A 19,719-nucleotide genomic window follows, 5' to 3' on the forward strand; every position below is an offset into this window, starting at 1 on the left:
CTCTGGCAGTTCCCTAGTTTTAAGAAGAGTATTTAAGGTCAGAACTTAAAATAAACGGGAGAGTCTTAGGCGGCAGTCTGGAGCTCACAGTCTTCTTGGACTGCTGACTTGGGATGTAGTCCTCCCGAACTCCATCTGTTTGTCTCTCTTCTATTTTTTCCTAGTCCTTGCCCCTATTTCAGGAATCCCAATCTGCGAACCCTGGTTTGCTGCCGGCTGGCCCCGGCACCACATGTGTTACATGTATAAGGTTTCTCTCCTGTGAGTATTCTCGATGCCTAGAAAGGTTTTCCTTCACGGTGAAGGACTTTCTACACATGATACATGTATAAGGTTTCTTTACTGTGTGTATTCTCTGATGGGTAGTAAGGTGATCCTTCCCGGTGAAATTCTTTCCACACATGTTACATGTATAAGGTTTCTCTCCTGTGTGTATTCTCTGATGCATAGAAAGGTATGCCTTCCTGGTGAAAGACTTTCCACATTCTTTGCATCCATAAGATTTCTCTCCTTTGTGCATTCTCTGACGATTATTAAGGCCTGTCTTCTGGGTGAAAGACTTTCCACATTTGTTGCATTCATATGGCTGCTCTTTTGTAGGAATCCTCCAATGGCTTCTAAGAGCTGATTTCTGGGTGTATGTTTTTCCACATCTGATACATTCAGGTTTTTTCTTCCCTCTCTGAAATACTGCTTGGCTATGGTGAGTAGATTGATCATAGTTTTCTTTGTGCTCATTATGGTTATTGGCAGACTGTCCCACAAAAAACAATTTTGCTTTAAAAATATGCTCCGAGTTTAATACATTCCCTTCTTCACCACATTCAAAATATGCAGCTCATTAGGACATTCAATTTTTTGTATAATATGCTTTGAATATCTGAAGGATTCTTCAACTACAGGAGAGAAACCTGGTGTGTATGCAGCATGTATATCATCAGGCTCACTATAAAGCAGCATATTCTGATACTCACTGAATTCTTCAGTCTTCATGCCTAAGGAATCCAGATTTTTCCTACTCAGTGTGCCTTACGTTTTAAACTCCCTCTTTCTTCCACTGTATAACTATTTGTGACTGCTGCTTCACATAGACATTCATCTGAATTTTCCTGGCAGTTCTTAATTATGTCTACCATTTCTTGGACACCCATCAGGCAGCTGGGAACAGCAGCTTCACTCAGGACTGCTCCTCTCCCAAAAGAACACACAGCCAACCCAACCTAGGGCAGGAAGCCCAGGGACTTCAGTTCCACAGCCACTGCCTGCAGGAGCTGCTTCTCCTTCCCCTGTGTCAGAGACTATGCATCCCTCCAAGCCCCGCTCCTGGCTCCAGGCCCATCTGTGCTCAGGGTCCAGGGGTAGTGGTGGCAGTGGTGGTGGTCCCACCTCTGCTTACTAACTCTGCTCTCCCCATCCTTTCTTGATTTTTCCTTTCCACAAGTAAGAAAATGTGTCACACACAAACTGCAGTGATATCAAAATCCTATTTTTGGTGTCGTAGTGTGATTAAGATGTATCTATTATGAGAAGAATGAGTGTAGTGGTCATGGGTATTCCTGAGAACCTTTAAATATCTCAAGATCAAAAAATAAATATAAATTAAAAGTAAAAATTGAACTTGCTTTGCAGTGATGTGAGGTCCATTTGATAAAAATTTAGGAAAACTTCCCAGCACGGGAAAAATGTTGAATGAATGTCTCTCCAAATGACCATAATACACACAAATATTAGATCCAAGACATACAATATGAATTGGCGGATCAATTTCTTAGTTGATTTGTTTAATTATTTGTGCTTCCACATTTTTTACTAGGCAAAATTCAACTAGATTCACATTCCATACTCCATTTCTTTTGCTTTGATCCTTGATTTTGAATTCAGGGACTGGACACTGTCTCTGAGCTTTTGTGTTCAAGGCCACTTGAGCCACAGCTTCATGTCCAGATTTTTGGTGGTTAAACTGGAGAGACAAGTCTCATGGACTTTTCTCCTTGGACTGGTTTCAAACCTGAATCCTCAGATCTTCAGCCTCTTGAGTAGCTTTCTCAGAATTTTGCTTTTTCAAAAGAGGCCAATCAAAACATATAAGAGTAATATCCAAGGCTTTTTTTCCAGATGACTTGTATTTTTGTGACGGTTATTTTTTTATTCGCATCAATTGGTTGCACAGCAGATTTCATTTTAACATGTTCAGTATGTATAAGAGCATATATTGATGACCCAGTGGCTCCATTCTTCTTCATCCTCTCCCACAAACCCATCTCAACAAGCTTTGTTAAAATAGCTATGGGCCCCACTGGCTTTCTTCTGGGCCCATGTTGACAGAAAATCACATTTTTAACTAGGAACATTTGTTTCCCAAGTGTTTCAGAGACTCGAGCACATCTTGGTTCCTTAGGCTGTAGATGAGAGGGTTTAGCAAGGGGATCATAATACTGTAGAAAACAGACGCCACTTTTTCCTGCTCTTGAGACTTGTCAGTTCCATGATGTACGTACATATAAGAGAGGGTCCCATAGAAAATGGTGACTGCTGTCAGGTGGGAGGCACAGGTGGAGAAGGCTTTCTTCCTTCCTGCGGCAGAAGATATCCTCAGGATGGCAGCCAGGATGTACGCATAGGAAAAGATGACAACCAGCACCGTCAGTGTCAAGTTAAACCCAACAAACCCTGCCAATATCCTGACGTTGAAGTCAGTGCTGGAACACGACAGGGCAAGAATGGGAGGCACATCGCAGAAAAAGTGGTTGATTGCGTTGGATCTGCAAAATTTCAAGGAGAAAGTAAGACTTGTGTTTACAGAAGCGTTCAGGAAGCCCATGGCATATGAGCCAGCCAGCAACTGAAGGCAGAATCTCCGGGACATGACGACTGAATAGCGCAGCGGGTGGCAGATGGCCACGTAACGATCCACGGCCATTGAAGCCAGGATGAAGCAGTCACTGGTCACAAAAGTCCCATAGACCAGTAATTGCAGCACACATCCCGTGAAGGAGATGGAGGCTTTTGAGCCCACGAAGTTGTGCAACATCTTGGGAGTGATTGCAGAGGTATAGCAGAGATCCACAAATGCTAGGTGTTGGAGGAAAAAGTACATGGGGGTGTGAAGGGAAGAATTGATCTTGATGAGTAGGATCAGGCCAATATTACCTACTAAGGTGATTACATAGATCAACAAGAACACTACAAAGAAGATGTGCCAAAACGTGTGTTGAGCCGCAAATCCCAGAAGAATGAATTCAGTCACTTTAGTGTCATTGTTCTGTTTCATGGTGACTAAAATTAAATATCCAGCTGACAAAGCTACAATAGGAAAAAGGAAGAGAGAACAATTATTGTGATTCTTTTCATTCTTTCTTTTCTTTTTTTTTTTTTTGCTTATGGTACTTGAACTCTAGGCCTGGGGACTGTCCCTGAGCTCTTCAGCTCAAGGCTACCGCCCTATCCCTTGAACCACAGTGCCACTTTCATTTTTCTAGTGGTTAATGGGAGATAAGATTCCCAAGGACTTCAGTGCCTGGGCTGGTTTGAACCACGATCCTCAGATCTCAGCCTCCTGAGTAGCCAGGATGACAGGCGTGAGCCACCACGCCTGGCTGATTCTTTCATTCTTAAGTAATTGGAAATCTGGAAATGGTATCACATTTGGTTTTTGCAGTCGATTCAGAGAACCCGGTTAAAGAATTTTTGTAACGTTGTCTACACTTTGGAATCATAACCACTGAAAAGCAACTGTGTTTTCAGGCAGTGCTAGTCGCTTCATTCATCAGTTACAAGTGATGAAAGATAGGTTGGTTGAACTTTCTCTTCTGCTTAATATCTTTTAGTGGAAATAGTGTTGACCCACGTAAGTGATTATATCTGCAAATCTCAAGCATACCCAGGTAGTTTTACATGATACTGCTCTAACTTATTTCCGTATTGTTGTTTCACCACTTTCTGCTCCTCACCAACTTTGCTACGTAGTTCTTGACAAATGTGTTTTGCAAACTTTCTTTGGAAGAAGAGCAGGTTACAAAAGGTATTTGTAATGCATTTCACATCAAAATTACATAAAAACTGGGTGAATAAGTTTGACATTTATCAGGGTTTATTAATATTTTGATAGTAATAAAGGTACAGACTTGCTCTCTGCTCTTACCATATCATAGATTGATACCATAGAGATCCAGGTCTGATGCTGATTTACAGACCATGCAGGAATAGTTTGCTTACGTTGTTTGTCTCTCACCATTTCTTTATGTCATCTGATAAAAATTGGTAGAACGTTGCTACGCACTGGCTCAATGCAAACAAGTCTGTGAAAAGGCACCTGTGTTGTATTTACAGAAACAGAAATAGAGTTGGAGGGTGTGCTGCACACAATTGGACCAAGCATCACGAGGATCATACAGAGGATCTACAGAGGATTGTACGTCATTGTTTCTTTATGAAAATGGTATTTTCTAATATATTTTGACCGAGAAAATAAGAGGGAAATGGTTTTTCTAACCACAAAACAATTGGATCGTGTTGAAATATTGTTCTTAGGATTTTGCTACTTTTTCAGGATTTTATGAATTTCAATTTTTTGTCACCTTTTCTAATGAATTGGTCTGTAGATGATTTTCATTTATCCTATTTTTGAAAAATTTGGTCACCTCTATACTTTGACATTTTTTCACATTCTATTTTTTTGAATTTAATCTATTTTTATCCTTTATGGATTAGTAATAATCAAATATCAGGTCTAAAGTTTATTTATTATTTTTAAATAAATAGTTGTACAAAGGTATTTCAGTTCAGCGAGTATGTTTGTAAGTACATGTTGATCACCATTACCCCTTTCATTATTCTTTCCCATAAATCCAAACTCCACCCTTCCTCTCAATTTTCCTAGTTTCATTTTCACATATATACATTGAATATTAGAAATAGTCAGATATTAAATAAGTGTTATGTGAATTTTTCCTTAGTGCATAAGCTTTAATGTTATAATAATACTTATTTTAAAAAATTAAATTGATGTATGATATTGTTGGATTATGATGGGTTGTGTCATGGGTATAATTGGATTGATGTTATTTTGTCTTTTTAATATTTATTTCTTGGAAGAAATGCTAAGTGATTTGCAATGGACAATGTGTTTATGCATGAGTGTGTATACTTGCATGTATGCTGTATGTGACTATTTAAATATTTTTAATGCATTAAATTGTTCAGCTCCTTTATAAAAGAATCCATTCACAAAAGCATCAATTCATTTGTTTCAAGTAACATCTACCAAAATTTTTGTGGCACAATCAACCAATATATTCCTGCCTCAAAAGTTGCACAAAATCTCTACTTTCCAGCTCATTTCATGAGATGAGAATAACCATACCATCCAAATGTGTAGAGCATAGGGATGGAACACTAGAACTCCAGTAATTTTTGTATACAGATGAAAGAATTTTCATGGTGGCAGAGAATAAATCATGTTTCAACACATACCTGTTTTGTTTCTCAGACTTTGATCATGTTGAGAAAGAAAGGAAAGTGTGTATATGCAAGCCAGAATGCCAACTTTTGACGATTAGGGGAATTCTTCAGATTTATGTAGCATGATTCATTCTGGTAATGTAGAAAGAAATAGACAAGACAAAATCACAAATCAAAAAAGTTATCAGCACAAAAGACTACATACTGAGTGGAAATATAGTACATCAACTTTGACATATAAGATATATATCTAGGGCATGTCATTTCTTTGTATCAGCCTACTAGAAACCATATCACAAAAGATAGGAGCAACAAATTTATGAAAGTAAGAAAATCTATTCAGTGGAAATATGACAACTTGTTCACTAGTAATTAACAGTAGTGAAGAGAACTTCATGGAGATACAGCTTCAAACTCATCAGTGTAAAATGCTAAGTTTTGATGAGGATATACATTTTAGGAACTCTCATTATTTTCCTGTTGGGGAAGAAAAGGAAAATCAATAAAGTTATGTTTTAGACAACTCAGGAATAAATATATGTGTCTGTGAGTCAGAATTTCCATGTCTAGGTACAGAATCTAGAGAGTCTAATGACCACTTGTGTTTATTCATACATATATACATATACTTTTATGTTTCTATATGAATTTACATATATTCAACTATCTACATATGATTAAAGTCCGTATTATTCTTTGCCATATGAAAAAAATCATTATTAAATAATCAGATGACTGTCATTGGTAGGTGTTAACCAGGTCTGTGCTGACGTCATAAAGACAATGTGTGGAAGTCATTTTGGATCAGTCAATGCCAGGCAGAGCTATGTGTCTGTCGCTCTACATGGAAGGATGAGTTTCAGACAAGGATACAGCTATGCTTTCTTTTTTTTTAAATTATAAGTTTAGATTGTACATTTGTGTGTGTGTGTGGGGGGATGTATTCTTTCTTTTGATGGAATGCAGCAAGCTAACCTTGTTGTTCTTCTGGTTCTTTCAAATATCTTCAGAAATAATTGTGTGGGATAATTCGTTAATGATGTATCCAGACACAATTAAATTATCCTGAATTCAAATAAGATGATATGGTATTTTTTTTGGAAAGCAACTTTCAGGAGCTAACAATACAAAATGTGCACGCATGCGCGCGCGCGCCCGTGCGCACACACACACACACACACACACCAGATCTAACTAGCCTATGAGAAGTTTCATTCAATATGAAATTTTTGGTTCCCTTTAGGGAAGGATGAAGGCATTTACTAATGAAATGACTATTAAAAAGAGCTTGTCCAATCACTTGAGGATTTTGCACATATTTTCAGTGAACCAACACTTCTGATGCTCTCTTTAAACCTGAGTTGTTCAGTGGACCAGACATAGATAAGCCTGGGTTTGGAATTTGGTTTTGGTCACCACTTCAGAGAAATGAAGGACATGAGTCTTTAGCTTGATTTTCTCCCTCTGTAAAATGGAAATCACAGAGGTTTAGAAGGTGGCTCTTTTCATTGTAATATGATGGGAATCATTGTTAACTTGATAATAAGAATTTATTAAATCATGAAGGTTCATATGATGGGTCAATGTACAACCTAAATTTTTTTCATATATTTATTATTGTAGTTAATAGAAGGGTTACATGATATTTGCCAGATAGATGGTGCATTAATTCCCATACATTGATACCCTTTCACATGTCTTGGTCCCCATTTCCCTTCTCCCCACCCCCACCTCTCATCTTGTTTTCCCCCCTTCCCTATCCAATTTCAAATAACCAAATACAAATATATCCGATATATCAGATAACAGAGTGAGATACTGTAACAATATGAGATAACCTAAATTTTTTGACAGCCTTGTGGCTTGAACTCAGGGCCTGGCCACTGCCCTTGAGGCCTTCTCAAGGCTAGAGCTCTACCACTTGAGCCACAGTATCACTTCTAGCTTTTTCTGTGTATGTGGTAATGAGGAGTCAAACCCAGGGTTTCATGGCTAGGCAAACACTTTACCACCAGGCCACGCTCTTGGCCTTATAACCCTAAACTTTAAGATAAATATATACTCTATAGAAAGACCCATATCATAGTGTACAATGAGGGAATCTGGTACAGAGTATTATGGAGAACAAGGTCCTTTATTTTCTTACCTTTAACCAGGTGTATGCAGGGGTTTCAGTCCACCCTGAATGCATCCTGGTTGACTAACATCATCCTTTCTACCATTATTCCCTATCTCTCCCATCCCCACCCATCCTGGTTCCATTTTTACCTATGTAAATTGAGTGCTCTGATTGTATTTATCTACCCTTCCTCTACCCATTCATCTGCCTCTTGCCCCACTTCTCTGCATTCTCTGGATCTCTCCACACCTCTGACAAAATGTTTCAGCTTCCTGATATTGCTCTCACTCTTGTTAATTTTTTTTAATCCATGGAAAAGTTCAAGAAAGACAGATACCACTTTTTAAAATTATTATTGTCTTTGGGCATGTCAGTGGAGAGACATTCACCTTCTTGCATATCCTTATCTGTTTCTATCACATCACCAGAGAGGGAGTGAATCCTGGTCCCCGGAAGGAATGTTCTGTAACTTCTGTTTGCCTTGCTCCATTGCTTGCAGCTGTGGAAATGATGCGCACACAGCTAACATGGAAAATTTAAATGGCCCATCTTCCTTACATCAGTGCTGTCTCCACTTTTTCTCTTTGCGACTGGTACAGACTGATTGCTACCAGGGTTTGCCATCTGTGATTTTTCCTCATCAGGGGGTTTATAGTTGGGGCCTCAGGGATCAATCCTCAGTCCCCAGAGAGCCAGGTTGTAAGGGATTGGAATTCAACAACACTGAACTCATTATTTCTGTTGAATAAAATTCAGCTTTTCCCAGAGAGGAAAATCCATTACCCTTTTACTTCTTTTTTTTTAAACCAATTTTATTTTATTATTTCATAATTGATCTGTTTTGTTTTTTTCTTCCTTGTAGCAAATCTAGTCAAGCATCTTTTCAAATGTCAAATGGGTTTACGTCTGGAGATAACGTCTTATTAGTGTAAACACAAAGACCTTACTTTATGTGAAAGATAAATGTAACCTAAAGTTTTACCTAAAAGCTAAGTCTAATCTAAATGTTCATAAATGTAGCCATCTTTGTTCATGATTGACTTCAAATTCTGATTAGGGTTTTGAGCTCCCATCATAACTAACATTCAGAAACCATTTCTGGACTCACCAAGTTCTTACGGAGCAGCCTGTAGTGGACTGGTGCTAGCTCCCCTATAGCAAATGCATTTTAAGTTTCTGCACGGAAAAACTAAAACTCTATGAACAATAGATGCGGGGATACAGCTGTGAGTTCCTGGTTTTAAAAGAAATTCAACGTGGCTGTATTTCTCCATGGCAGGATCCTTCATTTATGGCAGGATGAATCCAATGTGGATCCAAGTAATAGCTCAGTTTACCTGGAATGGGAATATCTTATAGCGCAGGTTATATGAATGACCACCCAAGCCATTCTTGCTTCTCTTTGTACCATGAAGATGTGAGGTATACTATCTTTAATGATGCCTTTCTGAAACCCTTCTCTCGTGGACTCCATAGCTCATGGCCTCCACTGGAATTCCCAATTTTTTTGCAGGTTTTTTTTTTTTGCCATTTTTTTTGCACTTTAATGGCATCTGTCTGAATAACAATGATAGGCAGGCCATTTGAAAAAGAATTGATATAGAACTCCTCTCATCCATCACTATGTTTTACTATTCATCAGGCAAAGACTCCAGGCAGAAAAAAATTGATTGCTATCAGGCAGGACACTTCATTGCTTTAAGAGTCTTTTTTTAATTTTAATTTCTTTTGAGAGGAAGTCATTTACAGGGCTAGAACTCAGGGCCTGGGCACTGTTGGTGAGCTCTTTTGTTCAAGGCTCGAGCTCTACTACCTTGAGCCACAGCTCAAAGACTCAAGAATCAAAGACATAAGAGACCTACAGGGACTTTTCTGCCATGGCTGGCTTTGAACAGTGATCTTCAGACCTCAGACTCCTGAGCAGCTAGGATCAGAGTGTGAGCTACCTGTGCACTGGTTTCCATTCAAATTCTCATTGAGTCTTTGTAGTGAGAGCTTAAATGTCTGAAGAAAAATGACAGAATGACATTTGTAAGTGAATGAGCACTGGTAAGTTTTTAGAACCTTCAATTTTTAGATTACATATTTGAGTTAGAGATGGAAAATATTTGTCATGTTACTTTTCCAGAGGCAATAAGAGATAGAAGGAGAACAAAAGGGGTAAATAATGTTAGAAGTAATTATTTTCAAATGCCAGGGAATGTAATAAGCATGAGAATATTGGGTAGACAGGAAAGCTTGGGCCATATAATACTTTTTAAATAAATACATTTATTTAACATTTATTTTTGTGCAATAACTTGAGCAGAATTTACAAAGGACAAGAGATTAGGCAATTTATGGATATTGTTTAAGGTTAAAGAAGGTAATAAACTTGGATTTGAATATACTGGTTCTATACAAATAGAGATTGTTCTATCCAATGAAGAATATAGGAGAAATACTTGAAATAATATCTAGGAAGTTTGTAATAACCTTCACCAAGTCCTCCTCCATGGATGATGTGGTTGTCAGACTGTGTTTCAAGGGGGAAATGTCTCTCAGAGGAAATCATAGAACTCTTCTATGTTATAAGATCTTGTGTGGTTATGGGGGCAGCCTTTACTTCACAGCTTTATATTCTCCATTTTAGAATGATTAAATTGTGGCAGCTCTCATGTTACCGGATGTGATGCACTTGGTCAGTGTGTATTGAATCTAAAGATCTTTCTTCCTTTGATAACATCTTTCACCTCCTTGTTTCTCAAACTGTAGATCAGAGGGTTCAACATGGGAATGACAATGCCATAGAACACAGAGACTACTTTCATATTCTCCTCAGAACTATCAGAATGGGGTTCTAAGTACATGTAGGAGAGAGTTGCATAGAAAATGGTGACTGCTGTCAGGTGGGAGGTGCAGGTAGAAAAGGTTTTCTTCCTTCCAGCAGTAGACATCTTTAAGATGGTGGCCATGATGTATGCATAGGAGACAATAACCACAGACACAGTGAACATCAAGTTAAACCCCACAAAGATAAACGTCAGCAAGATGTTTATGTTGATATTGGAGCATGAAAGGGACATCATTGGGATAAAATCACAGTAGAAGTGATTGATACGGTTGGATTTACAGAAGGTCAAGGAGAAGGTGAAACCTGTGTGGACACAAGAGTTTATTGATCCCATGAGATACGAGCCAGCTGCCAATTGGACGCAGACTCTTCGGGACATGATGATAGGGTAACGAAGTGGTTTGCAGATGGCAACATAGCGGTCCACGGCCATAGCTGCCAGGATGTAACAGTCGGTGGTGGCAAACACGACATAGATAAATAATTGCACAGCACATCCTCCAAACGATATGGATTTGTCTTCTACCAGAAAGCTCTGCAGCATCTTGGGAGTGATGGCAGATGTATAACAGATGTCAACAAAAGCCAAATGCTGCAAGAAAAAGTACATGGGTATCTGAAGTCTGGCATCCGTGTTGATGAGTAGGATCAATCCAGCGTTACCCACCACAGACGTCAGGTAGATTACAAGGAATACAATGAAGAGGACATACTGAATCTCATTCTGGACACCAAATCCAAGAAGATAGAATTCACTAATTTCAGTGCTATTTGTTCTTGTCATGGCTCCCAAAATTCTGGATACAACCAAGGAAGGGAACAAGTAAAAAGAGAAATCTTTATGGTTTCTTGATATCATGACCTTTCTATAGTTTGTTGTATTGTTTTGAGGTGGATTTTTTTTCTAACAATTACTCAAAAAGTATTCATTAGTTTCTAAGTAACTTCTAAAATATTCTTGGTAGGAATGTACCGCATGACTTATAATATGTGTGAGTCAATGATGCATTTGAAAGTGGACAGCACTAGCTTTCAATAAGTGCGTCTGAAAAACATAGACTTCATGTTTCCAGTAAATGGTTATTTGTACTTGCATGAGTCAATATTCAAATATATATTTAAACATTTCTGACATCCTCTATTATCCTCATTCACACTCTTGAAATAGGAATCAGTTTAAAGCAAGAGTTTCCTGAGATAAGTATATAGTTCACATATATTTCATGCTGCATAGTGTGTATGATTATCTTTTCCCTAAATAAGTTTAAGTGCTTCCTAACTTTTAAAGCAAAACTATTCAAAGTCAGTTGTCAGTGGCTCACATCTGTCACTCTAGCTACTCAGGAGGCTGAGATCTGAGGATCATGGTTCAAAGTCAACATGGGCAGAAAAGTTCCCATGAGACTTTGATCTTTAATTAATTGCTCAAAAACCAGAAGTGGCTCTGTGGTTCAAGTGCTAGTCTTGAGACACCAGGCCCCATAACTGACAAAAAACAACCCCCCCAAAAGAAACCAGATAAAAACTATTCCATAATCCTCTTCCACATGTATATGAGTTTCCTCTTCCATTGCATTGCATTTTATGTTCAGTTAAGACCTATATTAAACACAAAAAAAATCACGAGGCAACCGTTTGATTACTATATAGTGATGGCTTAATTTAAGTCACAATGACATTTACTTTACATGAATCAAGGGCTCAGTCACATATAATGGGTTTATTCATGAATAAACTTTTGCCTCGAATATAAGCCCTAAAGTTTTCCCATCTGGTGTTTCTTCCTGAACATACTCCCAAATTGGCCACAATTGCTCATGGGAAAGTAGTGCACTGGCATGGAGGAAATCACCTTGTTGCCAGTCAACATGGATTTTCATTCTGGGATCAGAGGTCCATCCTACTTCTCGTCAAATGATTTGGCTTCACTTGGCTTCATTTGTGTTTAGTGGAGCATAGGTAAAATGATGTATTTAACATGTATATCAGAACTAATGCTCTCATTCCTGTTTCCAGCAATCACTCCTCTGTGACTTCCTATTCCTTTAATTTCCTAGGACTGTTAGGTATTGACATTCAGGTTTAATGCAAGCTATATATCAAGGTAGTCAGACAAGACAGAACAATAAGTTAAAATTTGTATTTCAGAAGGACTAGGGGTTAAAACTCTGGGACTATGCACTGTCCTGGAGCTTCTTTTGCTCTAGGCTAGTGCTCTACCTTTTAAGCCAGAGCTCTATTTCTGGCCTTTTTTTGGTGATTAATTAGAGATAAGAGTCGCATGGACTTCTCTGCCTAGAGTTTTGAATGGTGATCCTCAGATTCCAGCCTCCTAAGCAGTTAGGATTATAGGTGTGAGTCACTGATGCCCATCAGTAGATGATTTTTTAAAAACTAGAAACTCAAATATTGGATGAGAGATAATAAAAACAAAAACAAAATGATTACCTTTCATTTTTGCCAATCCTGGGGCTTGAATTCAGGGCCTGAGCACTGTCCTTGGCATTCTCAAGGCTGTAGCTCTACCACTTGAGCCACAGCACTACTTCTGGCTTTTTCTATGTATGTGGTACCAAGGAATCGAACCGGGGCCTTCGTGCATGCTAGGCAAGCACTCTACCACTAGGCCAAACTCCCGGCCCCCCAAATGATTACTAGTTCTAAGTAAACTCAGCATCCTGTGTGTTCATTTGTGAAGCCTGGCGATGACCTTGTATAGCTTGTATACTTCAGGTTAGGTTCTGAGGCAGCTGGGAGCAGAGTCTATATACCATTAATTCACTCGGTATTGTCATAGCAGAAGGAAAGACTTGGTAATGTATAGAGATAAAACATACATTCATTTGGCTCCTTGTTTTGGAGCCTAGGAAATACACTGTTTTATTTTATGGCTGAAGGCTAAATGGGAAAGAGAAGATGAGAATATACTATGGCTGTCCTAAGCCCTATCTTCTAACACTTCTGCATTGAGGATTAAGTTGTCAACCTGCCAACTCTGCTGGACATTCCATCTGCAGCTGCCCTGCAATAGCTACATCCTTCCTCCATTAGCATTTATGTGACTGAGCTTTTTCTCTAGCATGTACTGACATCCAGGATTGTATTCTTTACAACTATTAGTCTTATTTAAACAACTATGATTTCATTCAGATAATGCAATGAAGACTTTTTAACCAAAAACATAAAGGAAAGAAGACGTTGCAAGAGTACCTTTTGAATGTATAAACTTAAGATTGATTTTCATTTTTTTTTTGCCAGTCCTGGGCTTGAGCTCAGGGCCTGAGCACTGTCCTTGGACCTTCTCAAGGCTAGAGCTCTCCCACTTGAGCCTCAGCACCACTTCCAGCTTTTTCTATATATGTGGCACCAAGGAATCGAACCCGGGTCTTTGTGCATGCTAGGCAAGCACTTTAACCACTAGGCCAAACTCCCGGCCCTCAGATTGATTTTCATTTTTGTATTTGAGAATTTATGACTCATCTTTTTAAAAACGATAGTCATTTATGCTGTGATTGCTAGGTCAAGCTGTGAGTCTGCTGCCCCTGCCCCCTTTTCTGTCTATTTGTTTTCTTTTACCACTTTTCTGTGGTTACTTACTTTCTGTAAGTAACATGCACTTTAAAAAAGCCTATTTTGAGTTATCCATAGGAGTTTTAGAGTATGTCTTTGTATAGCTCCACTAGAGGCAGTTCTAAGTATTTTATTAAGAGGATGTAATTGCTGCATTGACTGACTTAAGTGGTATTGAAATCTTACTTCCTTTTCATCGTTTGCTCTCTCCTACTTTATTATAATTGCCTTAAATATTTCTTCCACATATACTGAGAACTATATCAGACAGTGTCACAGTGTTTCAAGATTCAGATACAGAGTAGCAAATTCCAGGGGAGAATGGTAATGCATTTATCTGCATTTTTGTGGTTTCATGCTTGTTCTCATTTCTTGATGGTTCATGCTTCCTTTCTTCAATACAAATGAGAGAAAAGAAAGACTTTGGCAGAGTGGGCAAAAAAAGAAAAAACCACTGTGCTATTTAGTTTTGTGAAGAAAAATATTCACTTGAAACCTAATGGTATTTGTAGGTCAAAAGTAGAAGAAAGGAAAGGTACAGCAAATGGAAGTACAGTAAGACATTGAAAGCATAGCTATGTATATGTATATATATATGCACACACACATATATATATTATCATATAAAGTAGACTTCACCACACAGCAAGTGACACAGCACTGAGTGAGTCATTATATAAAGCTGAAAGATAAAATAGCACTCTTATGTGTATGGTACCAAGCTAGAAAGCTACAAGAAATGTAAGACAAAAAGTAATAAAACTGAAATGAGAAAGATAGTGCATTCTTGTAGTTGGAGCATTCAACATTACTCTTACAATTATTGATATAAAATCTAGACAGAAATTCAGCAAGGATCTAGAACTCAATATTTTTACACAGTGTACTTGACTTGACATTTGTAAAGTAGTCTAACATGAAAAAAAGCACAATTTTATAAGCCATGGACAGATAATTATTGAAATAGATTTTACCTTCGGCTATAAAAATTATATCATTCTGTTTCAACTTCACAAGATTAAAATTTAAAGTACAATCTCAGAACACAATGAAATCCAAGCACATATAAATAACAGAAAAAAAACAGGAAGCTAGCTCTCCTTAAAATGCAAACAACAACAACGAAAACAAACAAAACCCCCCTAAAACAAAGACAGAGAATTCCTTTCTAAATAGCATCTGGATAGAGAAGGATAAAGTAATATGGGATAAGGTAATATCTAGCACTTAATGCTTACATAGAACAGACAAAAAAAGTCGCATATCATTTATCTAAGCTCAACATATAGAAATGAAGGACACTGAAAGAAAACAGAAAGGGCCAGGAGTTTGGCTTAGTGTTAAAGTGCTTGCCTAGAATGCACGAAGACTCGGGTTCGATTCCTCAGTACCACATACATAGAAAAAAGTCGGAAGTGGTGCTGAGGCTCAAGTGGTAGAGCCTTGAGAAGTCCAAGGACAGTGCTCAGGCCCTGAGCTCAAGCCCAGGAATGGCAAAAAAAAAAAGAAAAAGAAAGAAAGAAAGAGGAAAGAAGGAGAAATATTCAGCAAAGAGAAGTCAATAAAATTGCAAACAGAAAAATAATAGAAAAATGTCAGTGAAACAAGAAAATATAGTCCTGAGAAGATAAAAGTGTGTAAGGTCTAGCAGGCCTGCTAGAGAAAAAAGAGGCAAGGTGAAAACCATTAATCAAGAAGCACGTGAAAGTAATTAAAGACTTGGATGAAGAATTATGTATAGATTTTTGATAATCTGGAAGAACAGTAGGCTTTTCTGGGAAATTAAAAACTACCATACTATTCTAATATGGGATATATGATTTTGATAACCATATAAAGCCTTGAAGAATATTAAATTTATAAATTTTAAATCCCTCCATCAAAAATCACCTGATGAGTGACCAAAATGTAGAGAACGATTAAACAGGAAATGTGAATATTTCTCACAGTCTCCTGTGAATCTGGTACTACTCTGAAAGAAAATTCAGATAAAGACCATGTAAGAAAGAAACCTACTCCCCAGAATTTCACAAGAATACTGAAGGGAAGTTGCTTTTCAGATATTAGCAAATATATGTCAGACGTTCAGACACACACACACACACACACACACACACACACACACACACACACACACACTTTCCTGGTTTGGGCTTTACATCGTAATTATCTAAGATGCAGTCATGCACGGAAAGCTGGGGGAAGGCTTTGTGTTCTTTTTGCAATTTCAAGATGCTTTCAAAATAAAAAGTAATGAAGCACGAGAAAAGGAGAGAGAGAGAGAGAGAGAGAGAGAGAGAGAGAGAGAGAGAGAGAGAGAGAGAGAGAGAGAGAGAGAGAGAGAGAGAGAGAGAGAGAAGAGAAAGAGAAAGAGAGAGAGAGGGAGAACTTGTTTGGAAACATTGTGAGAGTGCAATGAGGAGAATGTGAAAATATTTCAGTACATAGACAGCAGTAAACAATTGTTCCCCAAATGGCTCTAACAACAGATGTGTGCATTATATTAATGGACATCATATCGATTGGTGGATCAGTTTCTTGGTTGATTCTTTTACTTATTGGTCCATTCACATTCTCCCCAGGCAACACTTAGCCTTGTTCAAGGCCCTACTCTATTTCCTTACATCATCAGGATGAAGCGTTTCCTCCTCATCTTAGATTTAACACTGCAGCTCTGATTCTGATCCTTTTGTTTGGTTGATACTTCCTGCACAGGCTGCAGTGGTGCAGAGCTGTAATGGGGTGATGAACAAATGGATTTGCTTTGTTTTACTTACAGTGGGGTCTGTGCCAGGTTCTCCTTCTGCAGCTAGTGCAGGCTGATCTGCCCCAAGGTTGCTCTGTGGTTTCTCCCCAGATGGGAGTTTATAGTTGGGGCCCAAGGGATCCGTACTTAGTCCCTTGAGAATCTGAGTCACAGTGTCTGAGATGGAACTGGATCAACAATATTCCCTAGTGACCTTTGATTTCAGCTTTCTAGAGAAGAAAACATGAGTTCGGATATATGAATCAAGAGGAATCTTCCGTGATGCGGTCACCTGTGAAAATGGCCACTACTACTTTTTATCACTGCCGTCCTACTCCTTGAGGAGTAAAATGGATGTATTAAAGTTAGTCGTCCTCTTGCCTTCAAGTGCCCTTGTCCATTGAAATTCATATTAAGCTCCTGTAGTTCATCATTAACAGTCTTAACAAAATTACTGGTATGCCTTATGGTAATGAACGATCATTGGAAAGTTTGTTTGTTTGTTTGTTTATTTGCCAGTCCTTGGGTTTGAACTCAGGGCCTGAGCACTGTCCTTGGGCTTTCCTCAAGGACCAATGAGCCACAGCACCACTTCCAACTTTTTTTTATGTGTGTGGTATGGAGGAATCGAACTTGGGTCTTGTGCATGCTAGGCAAACACTTTACCAGTAGGCCAAATTCAGGGCCAGGTTTATTTTTTTTACATCTACATCAATTTATTTTTAGATTATCTATTGGATGAAGGAATGAAAAAAATGGTTGCAGGAGTTCCTTTTCTACAAGCAGAAAGAGAAGGAATAAACATGATAGTCTAACAATGACGTAAACATCAGTAAATATAACAAATACATGTATATGGGGTAGAAGGTAATTCTCAAATCACAAAGTGATTTTTAAAGTAAGACATTTATTCTGAGGTTTCTGCAATGATTTGAACAGAATTCACAAAAGACTTCATTACACACAGTCAAGAAAACCTGGATTTTAAATATTGGCTATATATATATGTGAGGTATGTATGGATATTTTTCTATCCATATATATATATAAAACATTTGAAGTAATATTTCATAAATTTTTGTTTATGTTGCTTAACATTTTCAGTAATGTCTATAAACAGTAGTAGTCCAAGAGGAATATAACATGTTTTACAAATGATATGCATAAAAATACAACATGTCAGTAGTGGTTTCCACTTTCCATTTTAAGGTATTTTATATTGCTAAGGATAACTGATGTAAGAACTAGCTAATTTTTCTGAATTTATTAAAATTTTCAATTGTGATACCATAACTACTGATTCTACTGATGTGCTTTTCTTTTTAGACTTCAGGGTTTTGATTTTATCTGGAGAATTTTTTGCCTATTGTGCTAAATGCTTCTTTCACCTCCTTATTTCTCAGGCTGTAGACGAGAGGATTCAGCATAGGAATCACAATGCCGTAAAACGTGGAAGCCACTTTCATGTTCTCCTGGGAGTTATCTGAGTGGGGCTGCAAATACATGTAAGAGAGGGTCCCGTAGAAAATGGTGACAGCTGTCAGGTGGGAGGCACAGGTAGAGAAGGTTTTTTTTCTCCCTGCAGTAGAAGCCATCTTTACAATGGTGGCCGTGATGTATGTGTAGGAGACAATCACCACAGACACAGTGAATGTCAGGTTAAATCCCACAAAGGTGAGAAGCAGCATAACGTTGATATGGATGCTGGAGCAGGAAAGGCTGATAATTGGAAGAACATCACAGAAAAAGTGATTGATGTGGTTGGCCTTGCAGTATGACCGTGAAAAGGTCAAGCCCGTGTGTACGGAGGAATTTATTGATCCCATCAGATAGGAGCCAACCACCAACTGGATGCAGACTTTTCGGGACATGATGATAGGGTAACGGAGTGGCTTACAGATGGCAACGTACCGGTCCACGGCCATTACTGCTAGGAGGTAACAGTCAGAGGTGGCAAATGCTGCATAGACCAACAGTTGGATGACACACCCACCAAAGGATATCGATTTGTTCTCTACTACAAAACCTTTCAGCATCTTGGGAGTGATGGCAGATGTGTAGCAGATGTCCACAAATGCCAGATGCTGTAAGAAAAAGTACATGGGTGTCTGAAGTCTGGCGTCCTTGTTGATGAGTAGGATAATTCCAGCATTACCCACCACACTTGTTAGGTAGATCGCAAGAAATAACACGAAGAGCATGTACTGAAAATCTTGCTGGATGCTGAACCCCAGAAGATAGAAATCAGTGACTTCAGTACCATTTTCTCTCATCGTTGCTACCAGGGTTTGAAGAAGACCAAGAGACGGGTCAAACAGAGAAGGGAAATCTAAGAGAACTTTTCAGATGGAAAGATTTTTTTTTACATTCTGTGCCACTGTCTCTTTCTTTCTTTCTTTTTTAAAAAACTGATTTCACAAAGACTAACAAGAGGGTTTATTGCTTTCTAAGTATTTTTTCCATTACATTCTGAATAAGAAGCAGGTACTTTAGCTCTTTATTTGAGTTATGAATTGACTGAAAACAATTCTCGATATTAATTAGTTTGCTTATTTACTGGTGTCTATCCTGGGGCTTGAATTCAGGGCCTGTGCATTGCCCCTGAGTTTTTGTTGTTGAAGGCTAGTACTCTACCACTTGAGCTCCACTTCTGGCTTTTTGGTGGCTCATTGGAGAGAAGAGTCTCATAGACTTTCCTTCATGATCTTCACGATCCTCAGATTTGGGGCTTCTGAATAGGCAGGATTACAGGTAGGAGCCACTGGTACTTGGCTGAATTAATTTTAAAAATCATTTATTGTTCATATAGCTCAGCAGGGCAATACTGACTTTCGATATGTCCACTAGGAAACACAAATCAGCATACTTTTTATAGTAAATATTTTTCTAAATCTACACAAGGCAACACATTGAGATTTAATGTTGAAATTCTCCACAGCCTTTAGTTTTCTGTAACCCTCTATTAGCTCATTTCATTTTTAAAAAGTGTAT

The 19,719-nt window shown here is 38.3% G+C and overlaps 3 protein-coding genes across 3 annotated transcripts; all 3 read right to left on the reverse strand.

Annotated features, from left to right (window-relative positions):
* Positions 1-2,341: 2,341 nt before the first annotated feature.
* Positions 2,342-3,271, reverse strand: LOC150052642 (olfactory receptor 5AK2-like). Its single transcript, XM_090349176.1, has one exon. It carries the CDS (start codon positions 3,269-3,271, stop codon positions 2,342-2,344), a length of 930 nt encoding a protein of 309 aa, XP_090205302.1.
* A 6,989-nt stretch (positions 3,272-10,260) lies between these two features.
* LOC150052643 (olfactory receptor 5AK3-like) lies at positions 10,261-11,196 on the reverse strand. Its single transcript, XM_090349177.1, has one exon. The coding sequence runs from the start codon at positions 11,194-11,196 to the stop codon at positions 10,261-10,263; it is 936 nt and encodes a 311-aa protein (XP_090205303.1).
* Positions 11,197-18,071: 6,875 nt separating this feature from the next.
* On the reverse strand, positions 18,072-19,001 carry LOC150052644 (olfactory receptor 5AK3-like). The gene has a single exon (XM_090349178.1). It carries the CDS (start codon positions 18,999-19,001, stop codon positions 18,072-18,074), a length of 930 nt encoding a protein of 309 aa, XP_090205304.1.
* Between the last annotated feature and the right edge of the window lie 718 nt (positions 19,002-19,719).

This window comes from Megascapheus bottae, chromosome 16 (genome assembly GCF_031878675.1).
Source record: "Megascapheus bottae isolate mThoBot1 chromosome 16, mThoBot2.hap1, whole genome shotgun sequence".
Classification (NCBI taxonomy): domain Eukaryota; kingdom Metazoa; phylum Chordata; class Mammalia; order Rodentia; family Geomyidae; genus Megascapheus; species Megascapheus bottae.

Bases quoted from the DNA above. Each gene is read 5' to 3' on its own strand.
- LOC150052642 (XM_090349176.1), bottom strand. From the start codon at position 3,271: ATGAAACAGAACAATGACACTAAAGTGACTGAATTCATTCTTCTGGGA.
- LOC150052643 (XM_090349177.1), bottom strand. From the start codon at position 11,196: ATGACAAGAACAAATAGCACTGAAATTAGTGAATTCTATCTTCTTGGA.
- LOC150052644 (XM_090349178.1), bottom strand. From the start codon at position 19,001: ATGAGAGAAAATGGTACTGAAGTCACTGATTTCTATCTTCTGGGGTTC.